General features: G+C 40.9%; 1 protein-coding gene across 1 annotated transcript in view; it reads right to left on the bottom strand.

Annotated features, from left to right (window-relative positions):
* The window catches only part of frmd3 (FERM domain containing 3), a 62,338-nt gene that overhangs the window by 22,339 nt on the left and 19,511 nt on the right, over nt 1–20,488 (bottom strand). The window contains exons 3-8 of the mRNA XM_071513307.1: nt 19,351–19,393; nt 11,836–11,917; nt 7,510–7,607; nt 5,325–5,448; nt 3,183–3,270; nt 843–931 (exon numbers count right to left, since the gene is read on the bottom strand). Of these exons, the coding sequence (XP_071369408.1) occupies nt 843–931; nt 3,183–3,270; nt 5,325–5,448; nt 7,510–7,607; nt 11,836–11,917; nt 19,351–19,393 (524 nt within the window). The remainder of the gene's footprint in view (nt 1–842; nt 932–3,182; nt 3,271–5,324; nt 5,449–7,509; nt 7,608–11,835; nt 11,918–19,350; nt 19,394–20,488) is intronic.

Here is a 20,488-nt window from a genome sequence, read left to right as displayed (position 1 = left end):
TGTTAAATTAGCCTCACTGGTCAGAATATGATTTAAGGTGAATGTACAGTAAATGGTTTTTATTTGGCAGAGCTGTGCTAGTGTCCTTAAAGTGATGATGAAATGAAAAATGGCCTTTTTCACCTTGCTAGCAAATGTTCTATTCCATAATATACTCCCATTTAACAATAGATGTCCAAAAAAATTGCAAAAACGTACTTGGAAAACAGTGTATCTTTTGTCATCACCTCATTACATACCAGTAGGCGTACATAGATTCCAACAAATAATACCATCACTGATTTTTTTCTTTCTCTTCTTTCTCTCTTTTCTTTCCCTAACTGATATCACATTAGTTTACACTTGTGAATGATGCCTCCCTGTGTTATGTCACATTACGGGAAGAAGATGCTCTCAAAATTGTAACTTTAAGTTCTTCTCCATGTTAAAAAGCTAAATGTTTGAAATTGGTGCCTTATGAGTCACATGAACTTATTGACCCTTCAAGTAATTTCAGTGGAATAACACCATGCACTGCTGTATTGCATCTAAAATGTACAAGACTCTTATGTTTAATAAACAGCTATACTGGAATAGTAAGTGACTATGATGTATGGTTGTGATGATAAGCAATTTTGTGTCTCCACAACTAAAACTAATGATTGGAAGAATGATAAATACATTCATAATGCAAAAAAAAATGGCAGCAGACGGGGAACTGTGCCAACTGAAATCCAAGGACGCCAGTTTGAGTTCCTCCTCGTAAACATTAGATTCAGTTCAATTGGAGATACAAAATGGAGTTTGTGTTACAAGTGTGTTACTAATTAGTTTGTATTTAAGATTTCGGGACACTTGCTTACCATTTGAGGAGGTGGATCCTCTTGTTGCCCTGGAAGACCACAAAACCTGTGGCTGTGAACCCTAGAAAGGCTGTGGAGCCTGTGAAATCCTGTGCAAACAAAAACACACACACACACACACACACACACACACACACACACATACACAGAACCAGAGTGAGAGGCAGCACATGGCATTGTGGGATACAGGTGGACTAACAGCAGGGAGGCTGGTAGGCCATCATTATCTCCATGGCAATGGCACCTACACAAAAATCACTTGTTTTGTTCCTAACATCAAGCCCTCAATTTGCAGTAACTGGTGTCAAACACAAGCTACAGAATATAGAGGGAAGGGAGAATCTGTTTCATGCGGTGAAGCAAAATGAAACCAATAGCAACTCCAAAGTAAGAGCAGAATACAGTATATTCCTATCACTCTCCCACATTGCTGTTCTCCATCTCCAGACCTTTGTCAGCATTTCCTCTGCTGGTCTATTCTGTATTTCTCTGTAAATCACTGTCTCCTCTTTATCTTTCTTCTTCTTTCTCCTCGTTCTCTTTCTTCCTCTCTCTCTGCTGTCTCTCTCCCCAGCTCTATAAGTACACGATGCTACAGTCCCGGGTACAACAGCCATTTCCAGCAATCCAAAATTAAAACAGCCTCGCTGACAAGAGTGGAACAGATAAGGGCGATCCTCTCCAACAGCCAGAAATTAAATATCTTGTTAATCTGCTTAGCATGCTTTGATACGCCTGTCTACGGGCTTGTCCTTATTTCACACTCTGACTGGGCGGAGAGAGAGCGGGAAAGAATGAGAGTAGAGAAGAGCGAATCAGTGAAACGCTGCCACTTTATCAGATCCGCTCTGTTTCCACTCATTACGACAATTTAAGAGAAACCCCAAGAACAAAAAGTACAAGTGGGGGCATTTATAGCTACATAAGTAGAAACAAAAGACAAAAGGAAGGCACAAAATTAAGTGTGAAATTAACTATAATATGCACTGTCTATCTACTGAGTAATATCAAATCAAATGCATTATGAGGTTCTATTATTCTATTGTTAACCATACAGAGATGTAGAGTCAATGAATTGGAGTCTCTCCTGTTGCTATGGTTTACTCTGACCAGTCAAGAAGGATTTGATTCCTGGAACTTGAAAAACATTTGTTGTTCAAAGTGAATGTTACCCCAACATAGCAATTTAGCATGTGTTAGTGGTGGTTTCTGTTTTTCCCCAAACAAGGACATGAGTGAGGACCAGGAGCTGATTTGGGTCTGATGATACTCACTTTCCTTTACCTATTCATCCTCTCCCTCACTCACCAACTCCATCTTACCCATTTTTTTTTACCTACTCATTCCCCTCTCTCATCAAACCCATATGTCTTTCTCTCAAAAAAGGCTGCTGTGGGCAAAGTTAATGGTGAGTGTGGAGTAGCTCCTGTAAAATGCAGGTTGAGGGCAAAATAACAAAGATAAAGAGGACATGTGAATATATGGTAAGTAATTGCCACAGGTATGTACTGCACTATGGAGAGTATGGTCAGTTGAAGCATGAATCTGTCCTTCCACAACTGTGATTTCAACTTTGATAATTGTTTACTCTCTAAAAATGCATAGTTGATATTGCACATTTTTACAGACCAGGTTTAAGTGTCCTAACAATAATATTTTGCAATTCCTAACATTATTCAATCTGTGATTTAAAAAAATTAAATAAGAAAACTTGATAATGCTGTTATTCAGTAATGTCACTACACTGATCTTTCTTTCTCTACTGGCTATCCAACTAGCTAACAAGCTAGCAAGACAACAACCAGGCAAGGTTAGGGTTAGCAAAACTGACTGAATGGCCTTTTGGCTAATGCTAACAAAGCTACAATCATACATACATTTGAGCATTTTTATGTTACACTTAGTTAACATTATCTCCACATTCTTGTGCAGATTGGATGCAAATATCAATAAAAAGCTAGGACAGGAAGACAGGAGAGAGCAGAAAATCGCTAAATGAGATTCTCATGATTAACCAAACTGTAATATTAACCATCACTGAGTTAATATAGCACGATGAGCACTACAGCCCCATTGTTATACCATTTCACACATCATTGTGACTTTGGTCCGTTAGTGGAGAGATTAAAGGTCAGAGCCATCTGTTATTATACACTTCTGCTTAATTTGGGGGGGTGGGGGGTGGGAAGAGAGTGAGAGTGGTGACAAAGGTCATGAGCTGGACAGGTATGACAATCCACAAAAAGCCTGTTGTAAATTATGATCAACAAACTAAAGCAAACTAAAGAATATGGCAAGTTATTGAGGCACAGAATATAAGTCAAAAGCAAATTAAGTTACCTTGCAGGGGTGAGGGTCAACTCCGTATGTCTCTAGGGAGTGGGCCCTTTGGAGCATGTTAAACTCGGCTGACGAAGCACACTGGCTCCTATAGGAACAGAGAGGAGAGGAGAGGAGAGGAGAGGAGAAAGGAAAAGAGGGGAGAGGAGAGGAGAGGAGAGGAGAGGAGAGGAGAGGAGAGGAGAGGAGAGGAGAGGAAAAGAGGAGAGGAGAGGAGAGGAGAGGAGAGGGGAGGAGAAAGGAAAAGAGGGGAGAGGAGAGGAGAGGAGAGGAGAGGAGAGGAAAAGAGGAGAGGAGAGGAGAGGAGAGGAGAGGAGAGGGGAGGAGAGAGGAAAAGAGGGGAGAGCAGAGCAGAGGAGAGGAGAGGAGAGGAGAGGGGAGGAGAAAGGAAAAGAGGGGAGAGGAGAGGAGAGGAGAGGAGAGATGAGAGGAAAAGAGGGGAGAGCAGAGGAGAGGAGACGAAAGGACAGAGGAGAGGAGAGTTTATTTAAAAATCATCAATTTGCCCTCTAACTGATTTCTCAATGTTCAGCCATAACCCAGCATCTATACATAACTTTATTTGAGGGGTGAAGGCATCTCCCTCATTAAGACACAATGTTGACTATAAGTTTTAGGGAAAATAAGGGAAAACCACAATGGCATTGTGTCTTTGGTGGCTATATTGTCAGTAATAGTAGGTGAGGCCTTCATATTAACACATTTGTACCAAAGGTGTTGTTCCTATGTGCAATGGAAAACATTTTAGCTGCAAATTAGATTGCAACGTTTCTATGATGCAACGTATCTTTGATTCAATGAAATAACTACATTTGGCCCAGTTTGTCATCATCTGTTAACATTTTGCACAGGCAGACATATTGACAGAGGCCAAGTGTTTGGTGGGAGTGTTGGTGCTTTACTTGCTCATTAGTCTAAGTGCTACAAAGCCAAGGATGTGAGTGATGCATGCTGCTACTCCTCAACACGCCAGACGAATAAATCAACATTAAGCTTACACACACATACATCCATGTACACACACACACAGCGAACCCTCAACTCTTGACAGTGTTTTATGACATAGACCTTTGACTTATAGAAATAAAACTCTCTGAGCACACACGCAGAAAACATGTTCACACACACACACACACACACACAGTCACACACATTCTGCCCTCTTGTAAATCACCTGAACTCTCTCATACCAGCTCAGTGTTAATCTACAGCCTGTAAATCCCGTCAGCGGGGCAGGCAGAGGGCAGCCAGCGCCGAGCAGCATCTGCCTCTGTGCCGCTGCTAATAAAGGATTTGTCTTTGATGTTCTATAATCGCTGTAAAAGTGACGGTCACACACCTCGCAACATCATTCATGAGCTGTAGCTGTGATACAAATAAACACAAACAACCAGCGGGGGGAGGCGTCAACAGTGGGTTTGTACGCATCATATTGTAGGTTTTAGGAATGCTGACTCTTACCCTGTCCCATCATATGATATGTGACGTATCATCTTACTGCAGTGCTCTCCTCCTTATACTGAACAAGAATAGAATGTTTTAATCTTTTTCGCTGTCATCATAACAATGTTTATTTACACTTGCCCCTGGCTGTGTTAATCCACTTTTAATTCAGCTTTCTCTTCATATTCCATTTTATTCCAGTGCCATTTTATCCCCTCGAACCAAGGTTTTCTGACACGTTAATCATACGCAGAGGAATGGAAGCTAATCTAATTTTCCTGTTGTGAGTCCAGCTCACATTCAACGCAATCAATCAAGGAGGGTTGATTTTCCTCAAAATTAAAATTTTGAAAAGCTTTTGGTTCAAGCAAGTTGTCAAAAGCAACTTAGAAAATAAATAATGAACGCTCATTCTTCTGCAAATTAAGTGCAGTTTCTATTTCTGCCTACCTTTGACTGAGACAAATCTCTCTGTATCATACAATTTTGACTGACAGATAGCGCTTTACTGTCCTCACAGTAGAAAACTGTTTCCACAGCATGTTGAAAACAAAGATCACAAGAACGAGCAACCGAGCCTGTCAGAAACATCAAACAGTAAATCAATAACAAAGACACAGCACCAGACAGCAAATACAACAACCACCCACCATCCACACACACACACACACACACACATACACTCACACATCTTTTTACCTGAGCTCGTTCTTGTGTATTTCCATAATCTTCCTCTCCAGTTTGAGGGACTGTTTAGGGAACAGCTTGAAGTCTCTGATGTAGTCTGATGGATGCTCTTCTGGGTCATAGTCCCCTAATTCAGCTGGGGAGAGCGAAACAAAGGGACAAAATATGGTAAAGAGTTAGGTGTAAAAGAGAATCCCTGTGTTTTTATGTGATATTCAGTGTTAAAGTGGTCTTAAAACCAGGTTAAACTGGAAAATATTGTAATATTTAACATCTGATTTATTAGATATCAGCATCAAATTGTCAGATTGCTCAAGCCCAGACAAAGGCTTGTAAAGATGTTGCTTGGAAAGGTCATTGTGAATTAGAAAACAAAAACGGAAGCGACTGTCACAGATATTATTATTTAATTCTTATTTGCACAGAAAAATATGCTCATCATGAGTCGAGCGAGATAACCCCATATGAATAATAAATATTGTGTTAAGAGTCAACGATACCTCTTTCGAATCTGTTCTTAATTACCAGTCGTGATAATAGGTTAAATGAAAACTGCCTGGAGTTTAATTAAACAATAATCCTCAACCTATTCCGCAGCTCTTTAATCAACACCCTAAGAAAGTGGGACAGGGACCTGCCCTTGTTAATCACAGCAGCCAATAACACGCTGTAGACACACTGTGGGTTGAGATAACTCAGCCAGTCACACTCTACTCTCTGGGGATACGGGCCAATCAGAGCAGAGGCTGGGTGTTAGCACAGTTCAGTGATTTGTGTATCAGGCAGAAGGGTTCATTTATGTGATATTGCCCAGCTAATTCCACTCTTAATCCATATTAAAGTAAGTGGCTCTGCACTGTGATTCGACGTTAAACTGTGCTGCAAATTAACTGAGGCAAAACTCCTTTCTTCTTCCTTTTCCCCGGCGGTCTCTATACATCTTGTGGGGCTTAAAAATGTAGGATTATCACGTCAATGTGAGGCTTTGAAACGCGGCTGGTGAATGAGGCAGTTGGAGCGGTCGGTTCGATCGGCAGGCGAAGTAATAGCGCTCCGATCTATAACTGAGATGGCGTGATCGATGCCAAGTTGCATTTCTCTGGGGGTGTTTGAGTGGGTCTGATACCAAACCTCACCCAGGGAAAAGAAAGAAAATAGAGGTAGTCAGGCAGAGACAGTTTTATCACTCCCAGTCGGAGCCAGAGGGTATGACGCATGCACAGTGCAAATTTGTGACGCCACGTAATGTGATGACTCTACTCATCGCTTAGTAAGCTATGACTAGTTTTGATGATGCTGTCTCCTTCTGCATCGTCCTTCTCGAAAAAACATTTGGAGAGTGTAAAAACTGTCCCCTTGTATTCTTGTACACTCGTTTTCTTCAGTGAATTTCAAGAAATGAACAATTAAACAAGACTGGCCATGCATAACTCTCTAACTCACTAATGTAAAAATGTCTCTCCATGACTCCTCATATTCTCTGTCTTTGTCTCCCTCCGGGACACAAAGAGATTTAGGAAGGGATACAATTAATTACTGAGCATGCTGAGCTATAAGCTGGCTTGAAAGAAAAATACCCATATAGGGAGGAGTATGGAAAATACACGTTGTTATACAATGTTTTTCAACAGGCCAAAGGGTTTCCATCTACTGACATAAAACTCACTCTCACTCACTTATTCACTTGACTGAATGAATATTTTGTGAATAGGTATTTGAATCTCTCTGGGGCCACCATTAATGTTCTATGCACATTAACCACTGTAAACTGCACAATTTAAGGGATGTCTGTCAAAAGTGTAACTGTAGTGCTCACTAGATGAAGCCAAAAAAAAAAGGAAATAGAACAGTGTATGAGTGAGCTGCCAGTCAGATCCAGAGTGTGTCTATACAGGTGCTCTTTGGGAAAATGTTCACACTCGTCTTTGTGTAAATCTTTTAAAAATCAAGGGTAACCCTTCATTTTTACGTAAATATGCTGTTGTATAATTATTAGCCACGTTACTGTGTAATAGTTTTTTTGTTAACGTCTACTTAGAAATAGTTCATACGTTATTAGGGACCTGTAAAATAAAGGGTTATCAAATCAAGTATAGTGATTATCAGTGGGGTTTATGTAGCTTGTGAGCTAAACCACCAATACATTCACACTGTCAATGGGACTAAACCAAATCCAGTGAGTGTCAATAGGGCTCACCCTGTACGATGCAGGCTCCCAGGTACGCAGCCTCAGCGAAGGGACAGAGGAGACGGCCGTGGTAGATATCTCTCTTCAACTGGAGGTACAGCAGATACCTGGAGGCACACGCACACGCACACGCACACGCACACGCACACACACACACACACACACAGATACACATACACATACACACACACACGCATACACACACACATACACAGAGACAGGCAGGGTTAAGAGGAAAGGAAGAAATATATATTTGAGCTGAATTCCACCGGGAGCTTTTTCAAGATAAATCATGGCCTGTTGTCCAGCCCAGCTATAAAAAAAAAAGCAAGAAGCTTTTTGCTGTTGTTGTCTGAAAACCTCATAACTTCGAATTATTGTACTTCATTTTTTTTTTTTTTTACTCAAATTTAAAGCTTATTTGGTCCAGAGTTAGCCACCCTGATGGCTTCAAAATATCAAGGTTGTCCTTCAGACATTTTTTCTTCAATCACTGAAAATTTTGGAGATGCAAGATTTTCATCCAGCAGCAGTGTTATGAATCTTCTGAAGAGCTTTACGGTTTCTCTGGACTTCTGCGTCACCAGGGGAACGATGCTTAGAGTTTTCCTAAGATCACAAGAGTATTTTGGGTCTAATCTCCTGGCGAGATGAACAATTACAATAGATAGAATCAAATGTTATCAGGGTTTGTGTCATAGCATAATCACATTAACTGCATGGCACAGTGAACTTTTCTTCTGTAAAATGAGTCTTTAGTTTACATAACATTAGATAAACTCATAAATCATAAATCTGTACCCTTGATTGTATAACGATCTGGCTGTGTTGCTATGGGGATTGTGGAAACAAGGTGCGTATTATTGCTATGGAGACATTTACCATACCGCGGAGACCGGTAGTTGCTATGGAAACGGCCTCCATGGAGACAAGTGTGTAGGCATGCTGCTGACACGCTGATTTGTCTCATGTTACCAAGGAGACAAGGGATGACAACGGGAGCTGAAACTAGGGACATTTGTTGCCATGGATACCGATGAGAGTGGCAGTTTCCAGAAGAGGCTCCAGACGAAACTGAGTCAGCCCCCCCCCCCCCCACACACACACACACACACACACAGTCATTCACACACACATAAACCACTGAGTCAACGGACTGATTGAACTTGTTTCTGAACTGAGTGACTAAACCGTCGGAAGCAGAAGCAGAGGGAGAGCATGAAAGATTGAATGGAGCGAAAAGCCTGCCGCTGTATCTAAATAGCTTTATTTATAGAGTCAGTCTGTAGTCACATAAAAGTACCTGAAATTAGCCAAAAAAAAAAAAAAAAACAACCACAAAAGCTACCCATAATTACATGACACTCTCAGTTGCGGTGGCGTGGCGCTTTTGGTTGTAAAACAATACGCTGTTTAATTTTATTCTACTCTATTCTGTGCTGATCTCTTCTGCTTCCTCCTCTTCCTCCTCCTCTCTCTTTCTCTGCCTATCTGCTCATTATCTTCTTTCCTTTGCTCCCTGCTCTGCTTGATCTATTAGTTACAGTATCTTTTACGCTGTCTCTTCTTGTTTCATGACAGCGTAGTAGGAACCCGAGTCTTTGTCTTTCCTCTGTAATTCCTTGGCTGTGTTTTATAGGAAGACACTCCTTTGTTATCAGTCTCTCTTGCCTTCTCTCTCTCTCTCTCTCTCTGGTTTTTCTATCTGGAGCTGTCTTAATGAGTAGAAATGTCTGGATGTGATAACATTTACAGGCGCCATCTTCCCATGCAAAACAACACTTTCCTTTTCTCAGCTGTGCAGAGTGCTTAGCATCTATGACACTGACACTGGACTCCTTTTTCCTGCTCACTTTCTCTCTTTTTCCCTTTCTCTCTTTACTCCTTACTTCCTTAGTTCAGGGTTTTTACGCCTTTCCTATTCACTCTGTCTCTCTCTCTCCCCCTCTCCCTCTCCCTCTATCTCACCCTGGGGTTTATTCTCATTCTCATTTATGACTACCAGCTTGTTTAGGTCAGCAGAGCATTGACTGTACACAGTGGGGTAACTGTACAGGATAGATCTACGCAGAACCTCAGACTACAGCAGAGCAAAAGCTAGACTGTGATTACTGGGGAACATGTTCGACGGATGAAAAAAGTAGCTTTGTTTGTGAGATTGTGGACACAAAGACCATTGTAGAGGAGGATAATGGCAGAATTCAAATTAAAGTCTGTAAATTGGAGCGCATACAACACAGTCAGCTTCATATTCTTTGGATTTTGGAAGTTAAGTAATACAAACAAACAAAAAAACTCCATCACATTTCATTACTGACTACAATTTAAGCAGCTAAACCGTAATCTGGATTACATTTTGAAAGTAACCTTCCCAGCTCCATCTATTCTGAACTTTCCTAACTTAGCTCCACTCTAAATTCAAAGTCCACTCCACTTCAAAGTCAGCATGACTGCTAGTCTAATGGACACTAAGAGAAGAGGGGTTTTTTTTTCTTTAAAACAAGCTAATGGAGAGAAAAGAGACAGAAATGGAAAAGACAACAACACAGAGTCATCTGAAATGGAAGGATGGCAAGAGAGGTATGGCAGGAATGGGGGGGGGGGGTGTAAAAAAAAGATAATAAATGAAAAAGAGACAGCCTAAAAAGAAAGTGGGGGAAAACTCAAGGGAGGAGGGCTGAGAGAGCGTGGAGTGGATGATGGAGCAAGAAACAAGAGAGAGAGAAAAAAAGAGAAGGGATGGTTGACAATGGTGCAGAAGAGTGTTGGAGGGAAGAAGGAACAGTAGGAAGGAGGAACAGAGGAGATATGGCAGTCGGAGAGGAGGAGGAGGAGCAGGAGTGAAAGAGGGACCCTTGAGAAGAGGGGAGGGAAAGAGAGGGAGCTGTGATGAGAGGGAGGGAGAAAGACAGAAGGGGAAGGAGGAGAGAGAGAGAGAGAGAGAGAGTGCGACTAACAGAAGGGAGGGAGGAGAAACGTTGAGGGATGAAACGACAGAGAGAGAGAAGTAAAGGAGGCAGGGAGGGAGGGAGGGAGGGAGGGAGGGGAGAAGGAGGGATCAAGAGAGGGAGGAGAGAAAGAGAAGCAGGGATGATGACTTGACGGTTCAGATGGGACGGAGAACATGAAAACAGAGTCCCTGCTGAGTGAGCAGCGCTAATTATCACGCTGTAAACTTCGCCTGAGAGAAGAGGGGAACGGGAGCAAGTGGCTGTGTATTACTGTCCACATGTATTGCAGCTAATTAAAGTGCAGTGCTGGAGAAGCTGCTTTAAAACTATAGTTTTATAAGCTACCAGTTATTTCACATTGTAAAAAATACAGTGTTGTTCACTAAAATTACAGAGAGAAAGTACTTTGTATCATATCGACATCTGCAATGCCTTCTAATACAAAATCAGATGACTGCAAAAATACTACTGATTAGGATGTTAACAAAACTTTTATTTAGTGACAATGAATGTTCACTGTGTTCATCATGGCAACATTCAGACAGCTGCGTGTCACAAATTTGACACAAACCAAATAACTCCATTAGGGTTATTTTATCAGGAAGAAGAGCAATAATGTATAATGTCCGTCACTCCTATAGTTTCACTCAGAATTCACCTGTCTGTCTGCCAGAGGCTGTATGGACCTAAACCCAAACCAGACCACCAAATCTGGGTTCTTCACAGTGGAAGGAATGTTAACTTTCTGTTGTGTGTAAGCTTAAATGAAAAATAAAAGGGCTTTTATAACATCTGACAACCTTGACAATTAAAGACATAAATACAAAATTCAACTTGTCCCCACCCCCTTTTTTTCTATTACTGATGTGAAAACCTTGTAACTCCAATTTTGGTTTTCACTTAAATTTAAGTTGTATATGCTCTTCTATGGGCTGACAAAATATCTACCATCCTTGTGTTTATAAAACCATATCAAACCCATTGGATAAACTCAAAATTCATGGTTGTCAAGCCAAAAAAAAATAAAAATAAGGCTGATTTTCCTGAAAAGATTATGTTTTAGAGATATGAAGTTTTCACCCAACCTGCAGTCAACGTAACAAAAAAGTAATAAACTGCTAAAAACTCTATCCAGATTTGAATGTAGTTGAACTACCACCAAGCTACTGCAGAATGTGTCTAGTTAAATTACATGTAGTGAAGCTACTCCCCAACACTGGAACAGAGAAAGTGAATATGACCATCTATCAAGATATCATGTTTTCAACTTTGTTCTCTTCCTATCCCACATTTTCACCCTTCTCGCCTCTCTCCCTCCCTTCTTTCTCCGTCACTCATGCAACCAGGCTTTCACTGCACTCCTGACCAATCAGTGTCATTAGACCTTACCTGGTGAGCTTCCTTGATCTTCATTGTCTCATGGGGATAAAACTTGACCCGGAAGCACATGGTGTAGGGCTGCTGAGCTGTTCAACACAGGAGACAGGCGTTAGAAGAAACTTCAGAAGCAGAGAGAGAGAGAGAGTGGAAGGAAGCGGGGAGGAGAGTTGAAGGAGAGTGCAGACACAGAAAGTAAAGGGGTAATGGAGATGAAGTGGAACAGTCAGAGAAAGATGAGAGAAATGAGAAAAAATCTGCTAAAAGTGAGAGAGAGAGAAGAGGAAAGATGGGGAGCAGAGAGATAAATGAAGAGGGGGAGAATGAGAGAGGAGAGCGATCAGAGAGATAAAGTTAAGAGAAAAAGAAGTTGGAGAGTGTGAGAGAAAGAAAGCGATCACAGTAAGCCTCCATTTTTGATTAGTCATTTGATAATTACAGTAATTGCTCATACAGGACACACACACGTGCACACACACACAGACGCACACACACACACACGCATACACAAATGAGAGAACTGCTCTAATGGCCTGACTTGAACTATCGTCTGTTTCTCTTCGTTTGATCTGAGTTCCAGAGCACTTCCTTGTGTGTGTGTGTGTGTGTGTGTGTGTGTGTATGTGTGTGTGTGTGTGTGTGTGTTTGTGTAGTAGCAGTTGCATGAGAACTGCTCCGGGAGGGGATTTGGGCTTAGAATAGTAGAAAAAAATTCACGCTAACACACACATACACACACACACACACACAGAAAAGAAACAACACATGCACACACAGAAAAGACACACACAAACACACATAGATCAGACACACGCACACGCACACGCACACGCACACGCACACACACACACACACACACACACACACACAGTCAGTGATCGGCTGTGGGGCTTGGATCAAACGACAGCAAGAGCTTAAATCCCCTCCTGGGGAACAGATCTACACACATACACACAATCATACACACATACACACACACACAGACACACACACACACACACATTCAAAGTTGACTCGGTGAAGTTAACACATTTGCATGATGTGCAGATACAGACACACAGAAACACTGTCAGGTCCTGACTGAGTAAAAACATCGGCAGTAATTATTACAGGTCAAAGTAGCAATCCATTATACATTCACTGAGTCGGCAATAAATAGAGAGAATTATATGAAACATGGGCCCAAAATTATGATATCAATGCCTGTCTGTCTGATCTGTAGTTTATACTTCAATAGGAAGAAGGCATAGGCAGTGAGGTGCAGACATGAGGCGTCTGTGAAAACTCCACTATGAAGAAAATCCAAGTTGCACACGTTTGCACGTTTTCGCCCATGTAGCCGAAAACGTTGGTGGAATCAGCAAAGCGTGAAACTAAAAGAAAAGAGAAGAGTGTACGCCTTGAATTTTCTTCATAGTGATCTGTAGTTTATGCCACAATATAGTCAGAGAGAGAGAGAGAGAGAGAGAGAAAGAGACAGAGAACAAGAAGATGAGGGAGAAGATGATGAAGAGGAGGAAGAGAAGGAGAATCATCCGACACCAGCATGGGACAGTGAATCTTTCCAGAGCGGCCCGTGGTACTCTGGTCTTTGCTGGTCTGATCCTCAGCGGTTTAATCTAGCCATGGAAAACAGCCCACAGCTACATAATACATGCTGAGCAATACGAAAAGATGAAACCCTCCCACCCACTCCAAAGAACTTGAGCTGCTTATTTGCACTGGCTGAGGGGACCGAGATGTTTTTGATAACATGTGGATGGGCCCAATAAAGTGCACACACACACACACACACACACACACACACACACACACACACATGCAGAAGTGAGCTGACGTATATACGCACGTAAGATGAGACAGACAAACAGAAAGAAACAGGCATACACACACACACCCTAATGTGAGAATAAATCCTGCCACAGGGAGAACTGATGTGTCAGTACGACTCAGATCCATCTAACACTCTCTCTCTCTCTCTCTCTCTCTCTTTCTCTCCCTATCCCACACTCTGTCAACTTCTCTCATCTCAACCTGTCTCTCTGATCTCCTCTTTCCTTCTTTTTACACTTTTCTTCCCTAATCTGACTTCTTTCTTTAGCCACGCTATCTATCACTGTCCCCTCTCTCTCTCTCTCTCCTCTCATTCCTCCTCTCATTCACCCCCCCCCCCCCACGCTTCATCATCATCTCCCCCCCCCCCCCCCCCCCCCGTTTCTCTCCTTCTCCCTCTTCATCCCTCATCCTAATTTTCTCTGTCCTCCTCCTCCCTCCCCTCTTCATTCCCCCTGTCCTCTTGCACATGTTCTGATGAAGCGGAACGCACCACTAATAGCTCTCTTTATTAATTTATACTGGGAGAGAAAGAACGGGACAGACAGAAAGAGGGTGGGAGAACTTCAGACAGAGACGGATGAACAGAGAGTGGGAGGGAAAAAGATATGTAAAGAGCAAGACAAAGGGAGAAATACCATGGTTTAAATTAGAGGACGAATTAAAGGAAAAATCCATCTTAAAACATTTTAACAACAGTTATTATCCATTATCCATCCATCCATTAAGCATTTCTAGGCCAATTTTGGTTTTTGGTGGTGTGTTTTTCTATTTTGCACTGAGAAATCCATCGCAGACGAGACAAAGATTACAATTTCTTCACCAACAGTAGCCTCAATAGTCCATAATGCAATGCAGCCACAGCTTTCAATAGCTTTTTTGTAATTTGAACAACCGGGCACAACACACCATGCCATTGTTCTCTCTCCAATCTCATTTTTTTCTTGACTGGAGCTCACTACGTTATCGGTTATCGCTCGCTCCACCTGCATGTATGACCCACAGCTGAATGAAACAAGTTCACGTCTGTTCTCTTGTGGTTGTCGGGAAGGCATTCTGGGAAAATGTATGAAATCACTAACTGAAGTAGAAGTAGAAGAGGCAGGTTGAAGGAAAGTGGAAACACCAAAAAAGTGAATAACAGTTCATCGCGAAATAACTCCTGGAACACGCTGAACATCACAGATTGATATCTAACAGTGTAAGAGTGTCCCAGGGCGGATGGATTTTTACTTTAAATGCAAATCTGTAGGATCCTGTTCTGGCTCCTCTGTGCACCTTGAAGACACCAGAGGAACAGCAACAGTGTCTTCCACAAAAAGCACAGAAGGAACCGACTGATGGCTCATTCATCAAAGGTAAAGGTGCTACGTGTAGCATTTCAATATCAAGAAATTATTACCACATTCATTTTGAGACATTGGTATAATTACTGCAAACAAACGAGACCATCGCTGAGAAGACTGGCAGCCCACAGTGCATTTTACATCGTGTGCCACCAGGTCAGATTTTGCGGGAAATCGTCTAGATTGCTTTATGGCACAAAACAGGAAGAGGGTGCTGTTCTTCCAGCACAAATGGAGCTACAGCTTTCAGATGGTGAAACAAGTGAAAGACCTATGGAAAAATCACTTCCAATATGTTTATCCTCTTCAGTAAAGCGAAAGAGAAAACCTCTGAAAAGAAGGTGAAGAGGAAGAGCTATAAATTTGCATCAGGAAGCAATGGTGCTCACGAGAAATGTGGTCTTAATTTTGAGAAACACCAGCACTAACATTACCACTGGCATGAGATAGAGGTTACCAATCATCTCGACCATGGTCTCATGTATTTACAGGATACACCAAGGCATCACAATTCATTTGACAACAATATATAGTTGATGTTTAAAAAAGCGACACAGAGCACCTTTAGGCACACATGAGCTTGAGTCTGTGGCCTGTGATATTAAAACACAGCAGAGAGAGCATCACTTTCACACACAACTATTGTAGTGTCACGAATGAGCAAGTCTAATATTTTGTATAAACAAATTAACCAACCGAACACTGTGAGGCTTTGCTGAAATTGTAATAACATCTATTTTGATTTTTTTTACAGCATTTGCAAATGTTATGTATTTGGAAAAAGAATACATTATTTCCGTATTTAGAATAGGCATTTGGCACTACTTTTGTTAAGTGATACAATGGTCAGTATACCTTTAATACGTTAAGTGATACGTCAGCGTAGGGATACCTGTGTGATTGAATTTGCACTTGAACAGTAAAGACCCTAAACTGTATCTCGTGACTCAACTCATTTTATTGCTGTTAGTGTAAGAGAAGAAACACAACAGCAAATAGGCTTAGAAAAGGAGTGAGCAACGCATTTCGCTTGTTGCTTCCTCAGATTCACTTATTCTAATATTTTGTACAAGAGGTTTGGTCCATGCCAGTGATCGAGTTCATCAGATTTCTGTCTGAGCTCCATTTGTCTGTTTGACCTACTGTTCTACATATGTTGCATGTTCCATCCTCCTGACCTTTACATCCGCAGACCTGGCCGTCCACATTCAATATTTTTGGTATAATCACAGCACAGGTTATGCCATTTGTATTTTATTCAGTACCAGGTACCAAGAGTGGACACAGTTTTAGCACGGGCAGCACCAGTGGGAATAAAACACCTAATTAATCCCGGAAGTGTTGGTGCCAGTCTCTACACATCGAGCAACACAGAACCACACCTTAATTGTTTATTTGCCTTATTTTTGACCCTTTGAGGTTTGTCTTTTTAGTTTTTCTCTATTGATCTCTCTCTGTCTTAAGCTATTGTGTTTCTATGCCATCTCTGTGTATTTCACTGTCTGTCCTGTGAAGTTCAAAGAGCAGAGCATGGCACTAACAAACACTGTCAGGATAAAGGGTTCAGTTTTCCTCTGAGGCCATCTGTACTGATACACTCACTACTGTAAGACATTTTGGATGAAAGCATCCACTAAATGGCATTTATATATTTCTGTCTATATATTTATGTCCCTATAATGTCTGTCAGGTCATTATTTTAAAAGAACACAAGCACATTATAATACTTGTTACCAGAGGTGGAGACGAGTCAGACTCAAGTCACAGTTTAAATTGCTTGAGACTTGACTTGATGCATGAAGAGAAGACTTGAGACTTGACTTGACTTGGGTTCTGGCGACTTGGGACTTGACTTTGACTTGTATTTTGATGACTTGAAAAGGTTTCTAAAGTCTTGACAAAAGATCTTGCGTTTGTGTAAATTACTTGGATTGAAAGTGATGAGATTTGTTCCACCAGACGACTGAATTTAAATTCTGTTTTCTGAATTCGTATTGAATGATTGAATTTATTGAAGCTGAAACTGATTATAAAAATCAAACCAAGTTTTTATACTATTAAAATGACACTGCGTTGAAAAAAGTGGGGTTTTTTTTAAGATATTAAATTGGTACTGGGCTCTTGATTTGTTCTGACTTGACTTCTACATTTAGACTTGAGTCTTGTGCCTCAAGACTTGAGACTGGCTTTGGGACTTGAGCAAAATTGACTTGGTCACTCCTCTGCTTGTTACCAACTGAACCCTTGCAGGCAATATATGAGGCATTTAGGAGAAACCAGTCGTTCTCTTTTTCAATGGAGCCAGTGATGAGAATTTCACCAACACTAAATTCCAGTGGCTTTACATCGTACGATTCATGACGTTATTTGTTTCTCTGTTCATTTATTTCCTTTTTGTCTCCCTGTGGCATTTGCCTATCTCTGAATGTGTCACGCCTCGTGGCGTTGTCTATCTTTATTTCCCATTTGTGTCTCTCTGTTTGTGTCCCTGTGGCATTCCTGAGAGACTGTCTCTGCCTCGTGACATTGTCTGTCTCTATTTTCTTCTTTCTGTCTCTGTCTGTGTGTCTCCCTATTTATGTCTTATGCTAATTTGAGAAGTATGTCCTGCAGATATGGTGGGGCGATAAGGCCTTTGAAAACAGTATTCGAAGAGGTCATTTACTAAACACTATATATGTCCGCTATGGAAAAAAAAACCCAAATAAAAACAAAACCTGAAGTTCATCTTTAACTATTTCTAAAATATAGCGGATCTTGTCTGTAAAAGTTGTAGCATTAGGATACACAACGACTTGAGATACTTATTCTATTCTACCTATTCCTATGCTATTCTTTCAAAAATACCAGAATTTGTTTCCATTTTCTATTATCTATCATTTTGTATGAATGGGTGTCACATGCTGAGTAAGATCATTTTGGAAACCTTGTACCCCACTGGGATCCCACTGGAACCAAGAGAAATGAAATGGTTTCAGGTGAGGTGGCAGCTCCTATAGGTGGGAAGGCCTATACTGCTTCAACTGTAGGTTTGGTTGATCTGTTTGTCCTCAGTTCTTATGTTCAGTGTTTGTTCAGTTTGTACAGGATGGGAAGGTTGCTTTCCAAATCTAATCCATTTCAGATTACTGTGTTCCCAGCCTGTCTCTTCATAAAAACATAAAATCAATCACTTTCTCTTATCCAATGTGTGCAAGAAAATTCATCTTTGTAGAAAACAAAATCACACCAAAATAAGGAATACCAGAAGAAACTATCAACCAAAGCCTGAAAATACAATTTTAATCATAAACCTACATTTATTTATTTATTTATTAAAGTGATAGCAATTCTGAAAGGGCTGCAGCATCTAAAAGGTAGCCTTGTTGGACATTTACTCTTATAAAAAATGCAGCATATAATTGAAAATTTAATTTGAAACCACTGAATACACACATACGGATAAATGCTGGTTATTTTGCACAGAGTGATATAATTAAAAAAATATTAATAATGAATAGCTGTTTACCTATTTCCCATTATTTTTGCTATTAAATTAAAAACTGTAAGAACTAAAGAATCTGCTTTGGTTTCTGATGTGATTAAAATGTGAATATTTGATACTGTTTTTTTTTACTTTACTTTCTTTAGTTTTCAGATTAGATTACATTAATTTTGACATTTTTGAAAAGTCACTCAAACTGCCAACTGCTTTTTAATGAAAGAAAAATACATAATCTTGGATTGCACCGTTTGCTACCACAGTTGGAGAAAATGGGGAATTACTGGTACCTGTCATAGGTCTAGTTTGTCCACCCTTAAATTAAATAAAGCCACCTAATTCATTTACAGAATATCTACCAACGTTATCCACTATAACCTAACATGTGTAGAACTACTGCAAGCATAACCTCTAATCTTAATCACTGTAATCCCTTTGAACACGTAATCCAACAAATATAATGACCTGTTTTTTTCTACAGTATCTAATGACTGATGATGATGATTTTTGTTCCAATACGTACACAGATCACAGTTGATGTTTTTGTGACAAAGCGTCTGTAATACTGTTGCGTTTGTTCCATCAGCACCCTGTGTATGTTCGTGTCCCTGTGGTGTTGTCTGTTTGCTGTAGAGCTTGACCCCCCACACTGACGCATCCCCCAGGAGACTAACATGGGCCAGGCCTCCCTCAGCCGCTGCACAAATACACACAGCAACGCACACACACACACACACACACACACACACACATACACACACAAACACACTCACATGCCTTTACACTTTACATGTTTGTATGTACACACACCAATGCAAAAACACACACAGAACAAGACAAAAACAGCAGAAGGGACACTTACACTTCATCTGCCTCACCACAGGCTTGTTGGGCTCGAGCCAGTGCTGAGAGAGAGAGAGAGAGAGAGAGAGAGGGGGGGAGAGAGAGAGAGAGAGAGGGAGAGGGGGGGGAGAGAGAGAGAGAGAGAGATGAAGAGAAAGAGAGAGAAACAGAGAGAGAGGGAGAGAGGGAGAGAGGGAGGGAGAGGGAGAGAGAGAAAGAGAGAGAGAAAGAGATGAAGAGAAAGAGAGAGAAACAGAGAGAGAGAGGGAGAGAGAGAGGGGGAGATGAAGAGAAAGAGAGAGAAACAGAGAAAGATGAGAAAGAGAGAGAGATATGAAGAGAAAGAGAGAGAAACAGAGAGGGGGGCAGAGAGAGAGAGAGGGAGAGAGAGAGAGAAAGAGAGAGAGAGAGATGAAGAGAAAGAGAGAGAAACAGAGAGAGAGGGAAAGAGAGAGAGAGATGAAGAGAAAGAAAGAGAAACAGAGAGGGAGAGAGACAGAGATGAAGAGAAAGGGAGAAACAGAGAGAGAGAGGGAGAGAGAGAGATGAAGAGAAAGAGAGAAACAGAGAGAGAGAGAGAGAGAGAGAGAGAGAGACGTTACCCCAAAGTAAGGATGTTCATTTCTCAGAGCGCTGCATTTAAGAACATGCTCCATTTTCAAAAAGTTCCAAGGGTTTTTCTAAAACAAAAAGCACTTCACATTTCTATTGAATTAATGAATGACCCTTTGCTTAAAATGCAATGTGAGGCAACATAAGAGTGTATTAAAGATAAATACAAACTATTCTTACATTAAAATCACATAAAAAAAATACATTTATTAAAAGGCATCATTGCAGATCTTATGAATCTGACAGCATTATTATTAACTATAAAGTTAACCCAGAAAGAGTTTGTGTTTTTTGCATATTATGTCATATTATATCATGATCTGATTATTCTGACCCTGCAGGGCCGTCTCTCTATATCTGTGATTATAATACAGACATAATGCTGTTAGACACGCTGTGTCTGTGTGTGTGTGTGTGTGTGTGTGTGTGTGCTGGAGGTCGTTTGAGTAGGTTTGAAGGAAGATAGCATTCCTCTTGATGGCACAAATTATGAAATGCTCCCTCTCTTAGTTAATTATAGATTTTAGAGAAATTTTGGGGAAAAA

Source organism: Centroberyx affinis, unplaced genomic scaffold (assembly GCF_046629955.1).
Source record: "Centroberyx affinis isolate AG114_WGS23_722 - 3 ecotype Tasmania unplaced genomic scaffold, CSIRO-AGI_Caff_v1 ptg000281l_1, whole genome shotgun sequence".
Taxonomy (NCBI): domain Eukaryota; kingdom Metazoa; phylum Chordata; class Actinopteri; order Beryciformes; family Berycidae; genus Centroberyx; species Centroberyx affinis.
The sequence above is the reverse complement of the archived record's forward strand: the minus strand, read 5'-3'. Positions and strand labels throughout refer to the sequence as shown.